Source organism: Myotis lucifugus, unplaced genomic scaffold (assembly GCF_000147115.1).
Source record: "Myotis lucifugus unplaced genomic scaffold, Myoluc2.0 scaffold_117, whole genome shotgun sequence".
In the NCBI taxonomy this organism is placed as follows: domain Eukaryota; kingdom Metazoa; phylum Chordata; class Mammalia; order Chiroptera; family Vespertilionidae; genus Myotis; species Myotis lucifugus.
In genome coordinates this window covers 3,212,282-3,225,593 of record NW_005871165.1, presented here as the reverse complement: position 1 = coordinate 3,225,593, position 13,312 = coordinate 3,212,282, and the positions used below count along the sequence as shown (strand labels likewise).

General features: G+C 39.3%; 1 protein-coding gene across 1 annotated transcript in view; it reads right to left on the bottom strand.

Moving 5' to 3' along the window:
• The window catches only part of HTR3B (5-hydroxytryptamine receptor 3B), a 32,693-nt gene extending 20,023 nt beyond the window's left edge, over positions 1 to 12,670 (bottom strand). The window contains exons 1-3 of the mRNA XM_006093522.1: positions 12,637 to 12,670; positions 12,477 to 12,536; positions 8,161 to 8,321 (exon numbers count right to left, since the gene is read on the bottom strand). Of these exons, the coding sequence (XP_006093584.1) occupies positions 8,161 to 8,321; positions 12,477 to 12,536; positions 12,637 to 12,670 (255 nt within the window). The remainder of the gene's footprint in view (positions 1 to 8,160; positions 8,322 to 12,476; positions 12,537 to 12,636) is intronic.
• Positions 12,671 to 13,312: the final 642 nt, after the last annotated feature.

The window sequence follows — 13,312 nt, the reverse complement described above, 5'->3', positions numbered from 1 at the left end:
ATTTAATTAAACAACATTTTTTAGGATCTTAGATCCAGTACTTTCACTAGTGTGAATGAGAAAATAAAGCTAGGAAAAGTAAAATTGGTTGCTAAAAGGGGGATTTTTTTTATTAGTTTAGCTTTCCTGTTTGTAAAGAAATAATGACTACAGGGGTATATAAGCTGGAGGAAAATATTCTATAATAACTTGCATCAGACAAAAATAATCATTTAAACCCTGTTATAACATATCCATTATACTTTTAGTTTCAAATTATTTTTATCAATTGCAATGTCTAGTTCTTAATCAGAAAATCAGAGTCTGTAATGCATAGCATAGCAGTCAGATATTTACATAGAAACCACCTCCATGGGTTCCTCAAAAGCTTAAATATGGAACTGCCTTATGATCCAGTGTTTCCACTCCTGGGTATATAGCCAAAGAGGCCCCAAACACTAATTTGAAAGAATATATGCAAATATATGCCATATGTTCATTGTAGCATTATTTACAATAGCCAAGATAGGGAAGCAACCTAAGTGCCCATCAGTAGACAAGTGGGTTGACCTAGAGGGCATTATGCTAAGTGAAATAAGTCAGACAGAGAAAGACAAATACCATGTGATTTCACTCATATGTGGAATCTAAAGAGCAAAATAAATGAACAAGCAGAACAGAAAAAGACTCATAGAGAACAGACTGATGGTTGCCTAAGGGGAGGAAGGCTGTTGGGGGGACTGGGTAAAAAAGGTGAAGGGATTGAGAAGAACAAATTGGTAGTTAGGGAATAGTCACAGGGTTGTAAGAGTACAGCACAGGGAATATAGTCATTAATATTGTAATAACTATGTATGGTGTCAGGTGGGTATTTGAAATATTGGGAGGACCTCTTTGTAAAGTATATGGTTGTCTAACCACTATGCTGTTACACCTGAAACTAATACAAAATAACATTGAATGTAAACTGTAATTGAAAAATAAAATTTAAAGAAAAGAGAGAAAAACACTTCCATTAAAATAATTTAAAGAGGAATTATTGTTATTTTAACTTAATTCAATATAAGTACATTAAAACAATAACACTGGATTGTGAGGCATATTATGTATGTAAATGTAAAATTGAGGGCAAAAGTAGTACCAAGGATGGGGAGCAGGTAAATGGGATTTTACTGCTGTAAGACTCGTACATTTTATGTGAAATGTAATAACATTAATTCTAAGTACATTATATTAAGTGAATAATGGATCTGGAACTCTGTAAGCCAACATTGGAAAATAAAACAATATAAAGAAGGGTACTAAAAGGCCAATAGAAGAACTAAAATTGAATATTAAAATTTTTTAATTGACCTAAAATAAGGTTGGATATGAGAAAAAGAAGAACATAAAACAAAACAGATGGGACAACTAGAAAACAAATAACAAGATGGCATTGGTAAATGGATGAAACACTTCAATAAAAATGCATAGATTGACGGTTTAAAAAAGCAATACCCTGGACTACTGCTTGGTTACAGGAATGAACTATTGATACGCACAACAGCTTCGAAGAACAGTAAGGGAATTAGACTGAATGAACAAACTCAATCTTGAAGGTTACATACTGAGTGGTTCCATTATAATAGTCTTGAAAATATAGTTATAAAGAGAGAAAATATTGACTGGTTGCCAGTGGTTAAGGATTGGGAGGGAAAGGGCCGGGGCTGGGAGGAACAGTACCAGGAAGCCCTGTGGTGGCGACGGCATAGCTTGAAGTGGTGGTGATGGTGACTACACTATGATAAAATTACGTAGAAGCACACACACCGATTCGAATACATGTAAAACTGGAGAAACCTGAATGAGCTCTGTGGATTGCACAAATGTTATTTTTCTAGTATTGACACTCTACTATATTAATGCAAGATGTTACTATTGGGAGACATTGGGTGAAGGATGCACAAAACCTCCCTGTAAATTGATTTACAACTTCCTATAAATTTATAATTGTTTCAAAATAAAAAGTTGGGAAAAAATCAAGACCCACTACATGCTGTCACCAAGAAATGACTTCGAATATGACACAGCAAGACTGAAAATAAAAGAATGGCAATATACACGGTGGGCAAAAGTAGGTTTTTAGTTGTTCATATGGAAAAAGACATGCAGGTTATGATTATTACAATAGCTTTATTAACTCTGTGCTTCATGTACTCACAACTGTAAACCTAATTTTGCCTATCCCTGTATATACCATGCAAAAGTTAGCATAAGAAAAACTTGAAGAAAAACGAATATTACCAGAGATGAAGAGGGGCATTTCATAATGATCAAAGGGTCTGTTCGTCAAGAATACATGAAACCCTATATGTGTATGCACCCACGGACCGAGCAGACAATAGACAAACCACAATTAGAGCTGGAGATTTTAACGTTCCTCACTATAAAATTAATGGGACAACAACAAAAAATTTTAAAAGTTAGAAGAGACTTTAACAATGCTATCAAACATATTTATTAAATTGATATTTATAGAATAGTATATCCTTTTATTCAGCACTGTACTGAAAGTTCAAGCCAATGCAATAGGCAATAATAAAAGGAAAGGTTTAAAAAGCAGAAATAAAGAAGTAAAACTATCTCTATTCACAGACAACATGGTCTTCTACATAGAAAATCTGAAAGAATCTACCAAAAAAGCCTCTGAAACTAATAAGAGATGGTAGGATCACAGGATCCAAGGCCAAAATGTACAAATCAATTGTTGGGGTGTTTTGTTTTGTTTTGTTTTGTTTTGTTTGTATGCTAGCAACAAATGGAGACTCCGTTTAAAATACCATTCATAATAGCATTAAAAATATAAACTACTTATGAATAAACTTAATCAAATATGTACAAAACACTGAAAACTACAAAATATTACTAGGAGAAATCAAAGAAGAAATAAACAAATGAGATACTAGTACACTGTATTCATGGATTGAAGACTATTAAGATGTCAATTCCCCTCAAATTGATCTGTAGATTTAATGTAATCCCAATAGAAATTCTATCAGGTTTCTTTCCACTAGAAATTGATGAATTGATTCTAAAGTTTATATGGAAATACAAAGGATGTAGAAGAGTCAAAAGAGTTTTGAAACAGAAGAACAAGGTTGGAAGACACATTACCTGATTTTACGATTTCTGGAATGCTACAGTAATTGACAGTGTACTAGTGTAAGGAGGAACATATTGAACAGTTGTACAGAATACAGGACAGAAATAGACCCAAAGTACATATAAACAATGCTTGTAACTCAATAAGATAATAAGCAACCCTATTTTAAAAATGGGTAAAAGATTTTAACAAATACTTTACCCACCAAAACACACAATTGGCAAATTAGCTCACAAAAAGATGCTCAATATCATTAGTCTGTAGTCAAATGAAAGTTAAAAACCACATGAGCCACCACTACAAATCTACTAGAACCGCTAAAATGTTAAAAGACTGACAACATCAAATGCTGGTCATCATGTGAGGAACTGAAACTCTAATACATTGCAGGTGGATTGTAAAATGATACAGTCACTTTGGAAAACAGTTAGCAGACCTTTATGCAGTTAAATATAGACTTATCATACAACGCAGCAATCCCCTACCTAAGTATTTATCCAACAGAAGTGAAAACATATGCAAATGTTTATAGTGGCTATATTCATAATAGGCACAAGTTGGAAGCAGCCCACATATCCAACAACTGTTAAATAGATAAACAAATCGCAGTACATCTGTACAGTGGAATACTACTGTTGATATATGCAACAACACAACATGGACGAATCTCAATAGCATTATGCTAAGTGAAAGAAGCCAAAAACAAAGTGGAAAATGCTGTATGATTTAATTTATACAGCATTCTGGAAAGGCAACATTATAATGAGAAAAACAGCTCAGTCACTTCCAGGGACTGAGGATAGAAGGAAGAGATTTGCTTAAGAAAGATGAATTTCACTTTGTGTAATTTATACCTCATTTCTAAATGTTTCAAAATTTTGTAAGATGCAACAAAAGAAGTGGTTAGAGGGAAAATTATAACTTTAAATGCAAAATTAGAAAAGAAAAAGGATCAAAATCAATAAGTTTCTACTTTAAAAACAACTAGATGAAGAAAAATTAAATGCAAAAGAAAAAAAGATATGAGCAGATATCAATGAAAAAAATAAATAAAAATTGATAAACCTTTGGAAATACTGGCCAAAGAAAAATAAGAGAAAACACAAATTACTGATATGAGAAATGTAAAAGACGATATCACCATGGACACTAAAAGAATAAAAAAGCAATATCATAGCCCAGGCTGGTTGGTTGGAGCATCGTTCCATACACCACAAGGTGGCAGTTCGATTCTGCTCAGGGCACATACCCCAGTTGTGGCTTCAATCCCTGGTTAGAATGTATGCAGGAGGCAACCAATCGATGTCTCTCTCTCTCACATCGTGTGTGTGTGTGTGTGTGTGTGTGTGTGTGTATGTGTGTGTGTCTTTGTCTCTCCCCCTCCTTTAAAAATCAATGGAAAAAATCAATTCTTCCTTAAATATCTCTGTAGATCCCACATCATTTTAAACAAACTCTAAGCAGGGTGTGTGTGTTTTTAATGTTTAAATAGAAATGGATGGCGGCTTCTCTCTGAAGCACACCCACACCTTTCTCCTTCCCCAGGCTCCTTCTGTCTGCCTTTCTTTTTCTTAAGCTTCAAAGGTCCTCCCTTTGCCTCTATAACTTGTTTCCTGAGGCCACACAGCCCAGCTGGCTCACCTTTTCTACCTCTGAGACTTTCTAAATAAACTTTATCATATATATACATATATATATATATATATATATATATATATATAGAGAGAGAGAGAGAGAGAGAGAGAGAGAGAGAGAGAGAGAGAATGTTAGACAAGATGACTACAAAATGTATGAAGAAATACTAAGGTCATAAGAGCCAAACTATCTTAAAAACAAAGAACAAAATCCAAGGACTTATATTATCTGATTTCAAGAGAAATACAAAACAAAAAACCCCCACAAAAACAACATCAAAAACCTTGACCCATACCTCATAGCATCACAAAAATTAATTCTCAATAGATCATAGAACTAAATCTAAGGAGCTAAAAACTATAAACCTTCTGGAAGAAAATATTTTCGTGAATTTGGAGTAACAAAGGTTTCTTGGTACCTGAAAGCACTAACCATAAATAAATAATTGATAGAAATAGACTTCACTAAATTAAAAATTTCTGTTTGTCATAAGACCCATTAAGGGATGAGTCAATGAGCTGCAGACTGGGACTAAACATTCACAGTACATATATGACAAAGAACTTGTGTCCAGAATATGTAAACAACTCCAATAAATCCTACATGATAAAAGCCTAATATGCTAAGTGTCCAACTGTTTGACCGTTTGACCAGTCACTATGACATGCACTGACCACTAGATGGCAGACACTCCAAATGGTAGGTTACTTGCTGCTGAGGTCTGGCCAATCCGGACTGAGCGTGATGGCTGGACATGTCCTGGAGCCCTCCTGCAGTCTCTCCCCAACCCCCATCATGCTCTGGTGGAGTCCCTCGGCCTGGCCTGCACCCTCTCACAATCCGGGACCCCTCAGGGGATGTCAGAGAGCTGGTTGTGACCTGATCCTTACAGGCGAGGCCAAAGGACCCCACTGGTACATGAATCCATGTTCCAGGCCTCTAGTCTATAATAAAAAGACCAATAGCCAAACAAAAATAAGGAAAATACTTAAATAGATACTTTACAGAGAAGCTATGTAAGTAGCCAATAAGCACATGAAAAAGAGCCCCAAATCAGCCGTCAAGGAAATGTAAAGTAAAACCACAATAATATACCACCACACCCTACCAGAGTAGCTAAAAGTTAAAAGTTGATAGTATCAAATGTTGATGAGGATGTGGAGCAATGAGAACTCTCAGTGCTAACTGGTCGGAGAGTAAAATGACAACCATTCTGTAAATCAGCCTGGCAGTTTCTCAGTTATTCCACTTCTAGGTTTTACCTAAGAGAAATGAAAACATTTGAACGCAAAAGACGTGTACAGGAATGTTCATACCAGCTTCATTAATAATATCCTAAAACTGGACACAACCCAAATGCTTATCAACAGAAGAGTACATACATAAATCATGGTATAGCCATAGCCAAATACTGCTTAACAACAACATGAGTAAACCTCAAAAACATTACACTCAAGGAAAAATCCAGACACTATAGATCAGCGGTTCTCAACCTGTGGGTCGAGACCCCTTTGGGGGTCGAACGACCCTTTCACAGGGGTCACCTAAGACCATCGGAAAACACATATATAATTACATATTGTTTTTGTGATTCATCACTATGCTTTAATTATGTTCAATTTGTAACAATGAAAATACATCCTGCATATGAGATATTTACATGACGATTCATAACAGTAGCAAAATTACAGTTATGAAGTAGCAACAAAAATAATTTTATGGTTGGGGGTCACCACAACATGAGGAACTGTATTAAAGGGTCGCAGCATTAGGAAGGTTGAAAACCACTGCAATAGATGAATAAAATTTCATTCATATGACGTTCTAAATATGGCAGAAATAATCTATGATGAAAGAAATCAGAACAGTGGTTGTTTCTATGGATGGAGGGAATGGGGATTGACTGGGAAGGAAATGAGGGATCTCTCTGGGGTGATGAAAATGTTTGGTAATTGATAGGTATGGATTATGGATTATATGGGTGCACACAGTTATCAAACCTCATTGAATTGTACACTTAAGATCTATGCATTTCAATATATGTATCTTATACTTCAATTAGAAAAAAATAGTTTTGAGAAGTAAATTGAAAAAAATCATTAAACTACTTTAACAAAACAAGCTCAATAAAAGTCTGCTTATAAGAGAAATCAATGTATGGTGCCAGAGGGGTACTAGACTTATCAGGCTGGATCACTTCATAAGGTACACGAATGTCTAATCACTATGTTGTACACTTGAAAATAATTTAACATTGAATGTCAAATGTATTGAAAACATAAATTAAAATAAGAGAAAAATAAATCTGGGACCTACTGGTATGGAAGACTTTGTAATTAAGAAAAAGGAGAAAGAGCCAAGCTGGAGTGGCTCAGTGGTTGAGCATCAAGCTATGAACCAAGAGGTCACGGTTCAATTCCCTGTCAGGGCACATGCCTGGGTTGCAGGCTCCATGCCCAGTAGGGGGCATGCAGGAGATAGTTGATCAATGATTCTCGCTCATCATTGATGTTTCTATCTCTCTTTCCCTCTCCCTTCCTCTCTGAAATCAATAAAAAATACGTTGTTGTTGTTTTTTAAAAAAAAAAAAAAAGGAGAAAGGGGAAGCAAAAATAATCATCAAGACCATCATTTATTCACATGATTTTTTCTCATGTTATTCCCACAAAAACCCATTTTTCAGATATGGTAGGAAAAACATGCTTTAATAAACAAATCTTCTCCCACCAGCCTTAGCAAAAACCTTAGTTATAAGGCCCCTTATACACTCAACACCAAAGCACCTTTTTCTCTTTTTAAATTTTCAGGCAATACTATCACTAAGAAATGTGAACCATGGGGCGGGGTTGGAATACCTACTACCATTTTTTGTTTCAGCAATACTCATAAAATATGCACCAGATCTATGACCAGAATTCTTGAAGCATCTTTTTTTTTTTAAATATATTTTATTGATTTTTTACAGAGAGGAAGGGAGAGAGATAGAGAGTTAGAAACATCGATGAGAGAGAAACATCGATCAGCTGCCTCCTGCACACTCCCCACTGGGGACGTACCCGCAACCCAGGCACATGCCCTTGACCGGAATCGAACCTGGGATTCTTTGTTTCAGCAATACTCATAAAATATGCACCAGATCTATGACCAGAATTCTTGAAACATCTTATTCTGTGAAATACATATTACTAGATTATCTGCCCCCTCACGTGTAAGTTGGGGGCTAGAAAGCATGATTTTCCTAATAAATATTCCACCTCATGCTCACTGCAAAACTGAGCCTAGCACAACCCCCCTACCATTTCAACTAAGAGTCTCAAGAACAAAAGGATTCCTAAGCTCCTGTGAAAACAGCAAGTCCCTTCACACCGGGGCAGCAGGAACAGGGAAGGGTAAGTGGTCCTTACCACATCCAGGACCGCACGGACAAACACGTCCAGGTAGACAGTGGTGGCCTCCGTCCAGTCGTGAACTGGTCTCACGTCCTTCTGATACCTCTGCAGTAGCTGCTTGGTGAGATGGTACAGAGCAGAATTCCTGGGATGAGGTGTATCTATGGCTAGGATTCCTGAACAAGAAAATGATCATTGTGAAGTTGAAAATCAGAGGAACTCAGCATCTTTAGGAGAGTTCAGACAAACTCCTAGCAGAATATAGCCTCAGCTCACCCCGATCAGCCTAAGTCCACAGGTAGGTTTTTTGGCAGACAGTTTTAAACAACTGATGTCAGTAAGCTGATGGCCTTGGTGCCCAATAGAGAAATCTCATTGCAAAGATAAATAAATCAACTCCATCTTCAAGGAAGCCAAGCTGCACCCACAATTTCAGTTTTAAGCAATCGTGCATCTTGGAGACGATTCCTTTCCTTGCTCCTGTACTGCCTCTTCCTGTACATGAGACAACCTTCCTGTACACTTAGCCAAAACTGAACTTTCCCCTCAGGATTTTCTTTTGATTTTCCATTTTTAATTCAACAGTTAAAATAGAAAACCCAGGCAAAAACATGGACCAACCAATAAATCCAAAGAGCTGTGTGGATTTCTAAATAATGGGATTAATGAGATTCCAATTCCTTTCTCCTAAAAAAGAAATCACTTTTCTCACTCGGTCTGTCTTTAAATAAAATGCACTTGTCAGAAAATGAGATCTTCATTTGGGGAAATTCTCTCTAGTTCCAGGAGCACCCATTTCCTACGGCCCAGGAATCTTGATTTGTAGAGGAGCAGGGATTGGTGTTGGGGGAGGGGAGTCCAGGGGAAAAGAAGCAAGAGAAATGAGCATCAACAATTGGAGGTGACAAATTTGTGAGGGTTTTCTCTGAATTGCAGAAAGATATTTTGTTCACAAGCTTTGCCAGCCCTCGGGGGATTCAAAGCCTCGCTAAGTCATTGGACTGAAGCAAATTGCGCGCCTCCTGCCACGGCGCGTGAGTGAAATCTATCTGCAGTGTCCTGCCTGTGAATTCGCCGGCGCTCGGTGGTTTTGATGGCTATTTTGATGAGCTGCCGAAGGTGTGCACGATCCAGCAGGAAACTGTAAATGAGATATCTTCTCCCTGCGCGACAATCCTGTTTATACCCATTTCTCTATGAATGATGTCATGTCACTTGCAGCCACAGGCAGCAATTTCTATGATTTATCAATGTCATTGTGACCAAAATGCTAACGACGACGCTGGAGGTGCAATTCCAGACTCCTCGCGGGCAGTGGAATATTCACTTTCATTACCCGCGGAACTGGGAGCCTAATGAGAATATTAACTCCCTAACTGCTCACCTGAGAGGTGCCTGGAGTGGCAATGAGCTATTCAGGCGCGCAGACCCAGGTGCGTGGCTCGCATCAGGCGTCATGTTTAGGGTGTTTGGTGAACTCTGATTGTCAAAGAATGTGCTGTGACTCTCTCCACCTGAAGCCATCTCTCGCTGGCGTACCCCAGGGGACGGAAGTCAGAAGCACAGAGACAAGCTGGTCTGGTGCTTTCCCTGCGAACTCCGCTGTGGGCAACCTCACTTTTACCTCGCTCGGAAGCTCCCAGTTCCAGTCCCAGTTGGGGAAATACTGAAATCGCATGTCTCAACACAGTCAACTGCCCAAGACAGAATTAAAACAGTTCTGAGAAATGAGCGTGTGTTCCCTACACCCTCTGCTCACAAAGACTCAGATTCCCCGCTACTGTCTTTTCTAGGAGGCAATCGACAGGTCCCCTTGGATAAACACTTATTTCCCAGAGCATGTCAAGGTCTTTGGGTAACAAGAGCAAATTCTGGAAGCCAGAACTAGGAACAAAAGAGAAATGAGTGTTGATAGGAGAAACAGAAGAAGCAAAAGGAAGCGGGCTTACAAAAACTGTAAGAGGAAAGAGTTCTTTGTTTAAAATGGGAAGAAATAATAAATTACATTTCTATGGTGGATGCAAATTTGCCTGAGGAGAAAGATCTATAACAGGAGGGAGATTAAGGATCTAAGTGACCATTAATTAACAGTAAATTATGCCCCTTGAAAGCTAATGTGACATTCACACGAGCGCTAAATGACTCACAGTGAAGTGATGTTTCAACAGACACTGATGGACGCCCTTGGCAGACACCGAGCGGAGTGCTCCTAGCACCGCCTCCTAACAACCAGCTTCAAATAACTCACTCAAGATCGCGGGAAGGGGGAATGTGATAGGAACTGAGATATGAAACACTTTTAGGTGAAGAGAGGGTTTTTTTTAAAGATAAGAATACAGTAGAATAATTCCTTTGTTTTCCTTATTTGAATGAGTTTCTCTGACACACACCTATCTTACAGTGTTCTGCATTTTGATTAAAAGAGCTGTTCTGGCTTTAGTGAGTATACCACCTTTAGGATTCTGCAAAGTATACATACATTTGAGAGGTTACAAGGAAATAGAAGTTTAGGTGTGTGTTTCCATGGAATACCTAATACTGATTGAATAGTTGCATATGTCAGGCACTAGGCTAAAGGTGCTTTCCATGAATTCTCTCATTTAACATTTGCCACAGCCTGTGAGATACATGCTCTCCAGCCCCATGCATCACGATTATTACAGGTGAAGGGCTACGGCCTTGGTGACGTTAGTACCGCCTGCGGTCATAGAGCTTGCAAGCAAAGAGGCTGGGATTTAACCACAACTGATCTGTGGCCCAGCTTCCTGAAAATATTAGCCACCGCGGTGAGTAGCCTTTGCAAAGAGAGACGGATGCATTGCATTGTACACTGTTGGGCAGAAACAGCCCCTTGTGTTTTCAGGCCAATCATAGCTTCTGTTTGTGTTGCACCTTCCAGTTCACCATGCTGCCTTGTCTGATCTTCATGAACATACAAACTAAATCGTTAACTTGCAGGAAAACTGAATCTCTAAGAGATTAACTGACTCGCCAGGGTCACCTGGCTGGCGAGGAGTGGCGCAGGAACCAGCAGGCTCTCTTCATCCGTCTGCCAAGCACACCGCCTCCGGCAGCAGCCGTGAAGTGGCGGCCGGTTCAGTGATCTCATATTTACAAACCCTCTTGATACTAACCCGTTAGAATTCCCGAGGGTGGATTTTTCTGCAACTAATGTGCTCAGTAGGATTTATGCTCAAGCACAGATTACTAGACACTGTTAAAACACCTTTGTCTGCAACATTTAGAACAAAAATCAAGCATAATACAAAACATTAGGAAGAGACGTTGTTAAGAAGAATTTCTTCTGTTTTCTTACCTTCATTTTTCTGTTTTATCTTAGTTTAATGCTCATAATTATTTTCTGCTAAGAAACCCATTTGGCATTTAATGAAATTTCCTCTGTTTTCATTTTTATAATTAAGATAGGCTTTTATCCTTTAAGTTCAATAATCAGGATTTTTATACTTTAATGATAAGTGGCTACTTTTTTTCTCCACTGAATAAAAAAATCATTTCCGGCTTCTTGACTACCAAATTCCTTCCTCATCTCCATAATTGACTCATTCCACTTCCAGTTATATTTTAAAGCATGGAAATTCAGATATGGGCTCTAGGAGAACCCTCAAGAAAGGGGGCTATTGGGAAATAGCAGCATAAAGATAAATTCTTTATTTGTGCATGTTTCCTAAGAATCAGTTGTGTCCTAACTAAAATGGCTTAATCCAGTAGAGTTAATACTGGACTGTGAGTGTTCCGTTCCAAAATTTTGGGGGGGAAAATACGTTAGCTTCTAAGAGGAGTTGTTTCCTAACCTTAAGAGGAATTGTGCACCCAAAACATGTGAGCTGACAGCGCGCGTCTTTGGACACAGACTCGCCTGCACAGACTGTGTGGGTGGATGGAAGCCCTGAAACCAAAATGGTCTTCAGGCGTCTGTAGCCACAGTGCGTCCAAGGGCCTCTCTCTCTGGGTTACGAAAAGCTTATGATGATGCCAAGACCATTTTGGATAATAAAAATGTTCGCTTCTGACACAAAAGCAAACCTGAGAAAGAACGCCCCACACGCTCCATGGACACTGCAGCAGAGAGAGGGGTCCTAGGACAGCAGAGATTCGGCAACAGGGCACCCAGAGGCCACGCTCGCTCCGTGGGAACGCCTGGCCCTGGGGCCCCGTGTGTGCACGTGTGTGTAACTGCAGGAGCAGGGTCTCCATGGAGCTTCACAGGACGGGCCTGTGGCAGATGAGGTAGTCACATGGCACAAGTAGAAAACATTGTCTCTAGTTCCTCAGAGTTAGTACCCGCCCAGTTAAATCCCCAGAGGACTCACCTGACGCAGCCACCAGGATGAAGGACCACAGAGGAGCCATCGCACTTGCCAGGAATGGCACTCAGTCCTGCCTAGCGGGCTCCTCTCCACTGGGCTGCTCTCTGCTGCTGTCCCTGCTGCTGCTACTTTGCAAACACCGAATGGAAAGCAGAGGCAGTACCAGCACCACAGAAATGTTTTGGAACTGGTGCCATCGCGATAGCCCTGAACTTCTCCGCTCGGTTCTGCCCCAGGATCCAATCATGGCCAGCGCTGCCATTCCCCCCGACAGGAGGTTTCTAAGTGAATAATGAAATCTAAGAGGAGCCCCTGAGGACGGAAAATTCCACACTAATATGATTTCCTTGGCAGCCTTTACCTAAGGCAATGCTCTTGCTAACATGCAGGACACTAATCTCATTAATAACTGAGACCCAAATCGCCGTTCCAAATATGCAATAACATCTTCAGCCTTCGCAAGGTTATCGGCCCTCGGAGCGAGTGGAAACCCGGTGCTGCCTCACGAAGAACAGCTGCTGACATGCAGTGTGAAGGGCCTTTTGTTTTCCCTAAGCCCCTCTCATGAAGGTTTTTGGTTTTTGGTAAGGGGGAGTGCTTTTTAAGTTTCCATTGCCCACAATCCAGAAAGTAACTATGTAAGAGAGGGCGGTCTAAGCGTAGTGGACATGAGAACTGCTGAAGTTTAACATCATTCAATAAATTTTTTCTTCACTTTTTGACTGAGTGCCCATTATCTCTTCATCATTTAAAAAAAGCTGCATAATTCTATATAATATCTCTATCTTCCAGTAGTAGACTCCTAGATGCTCTAGAAACAAATACTGCATTTCATACCA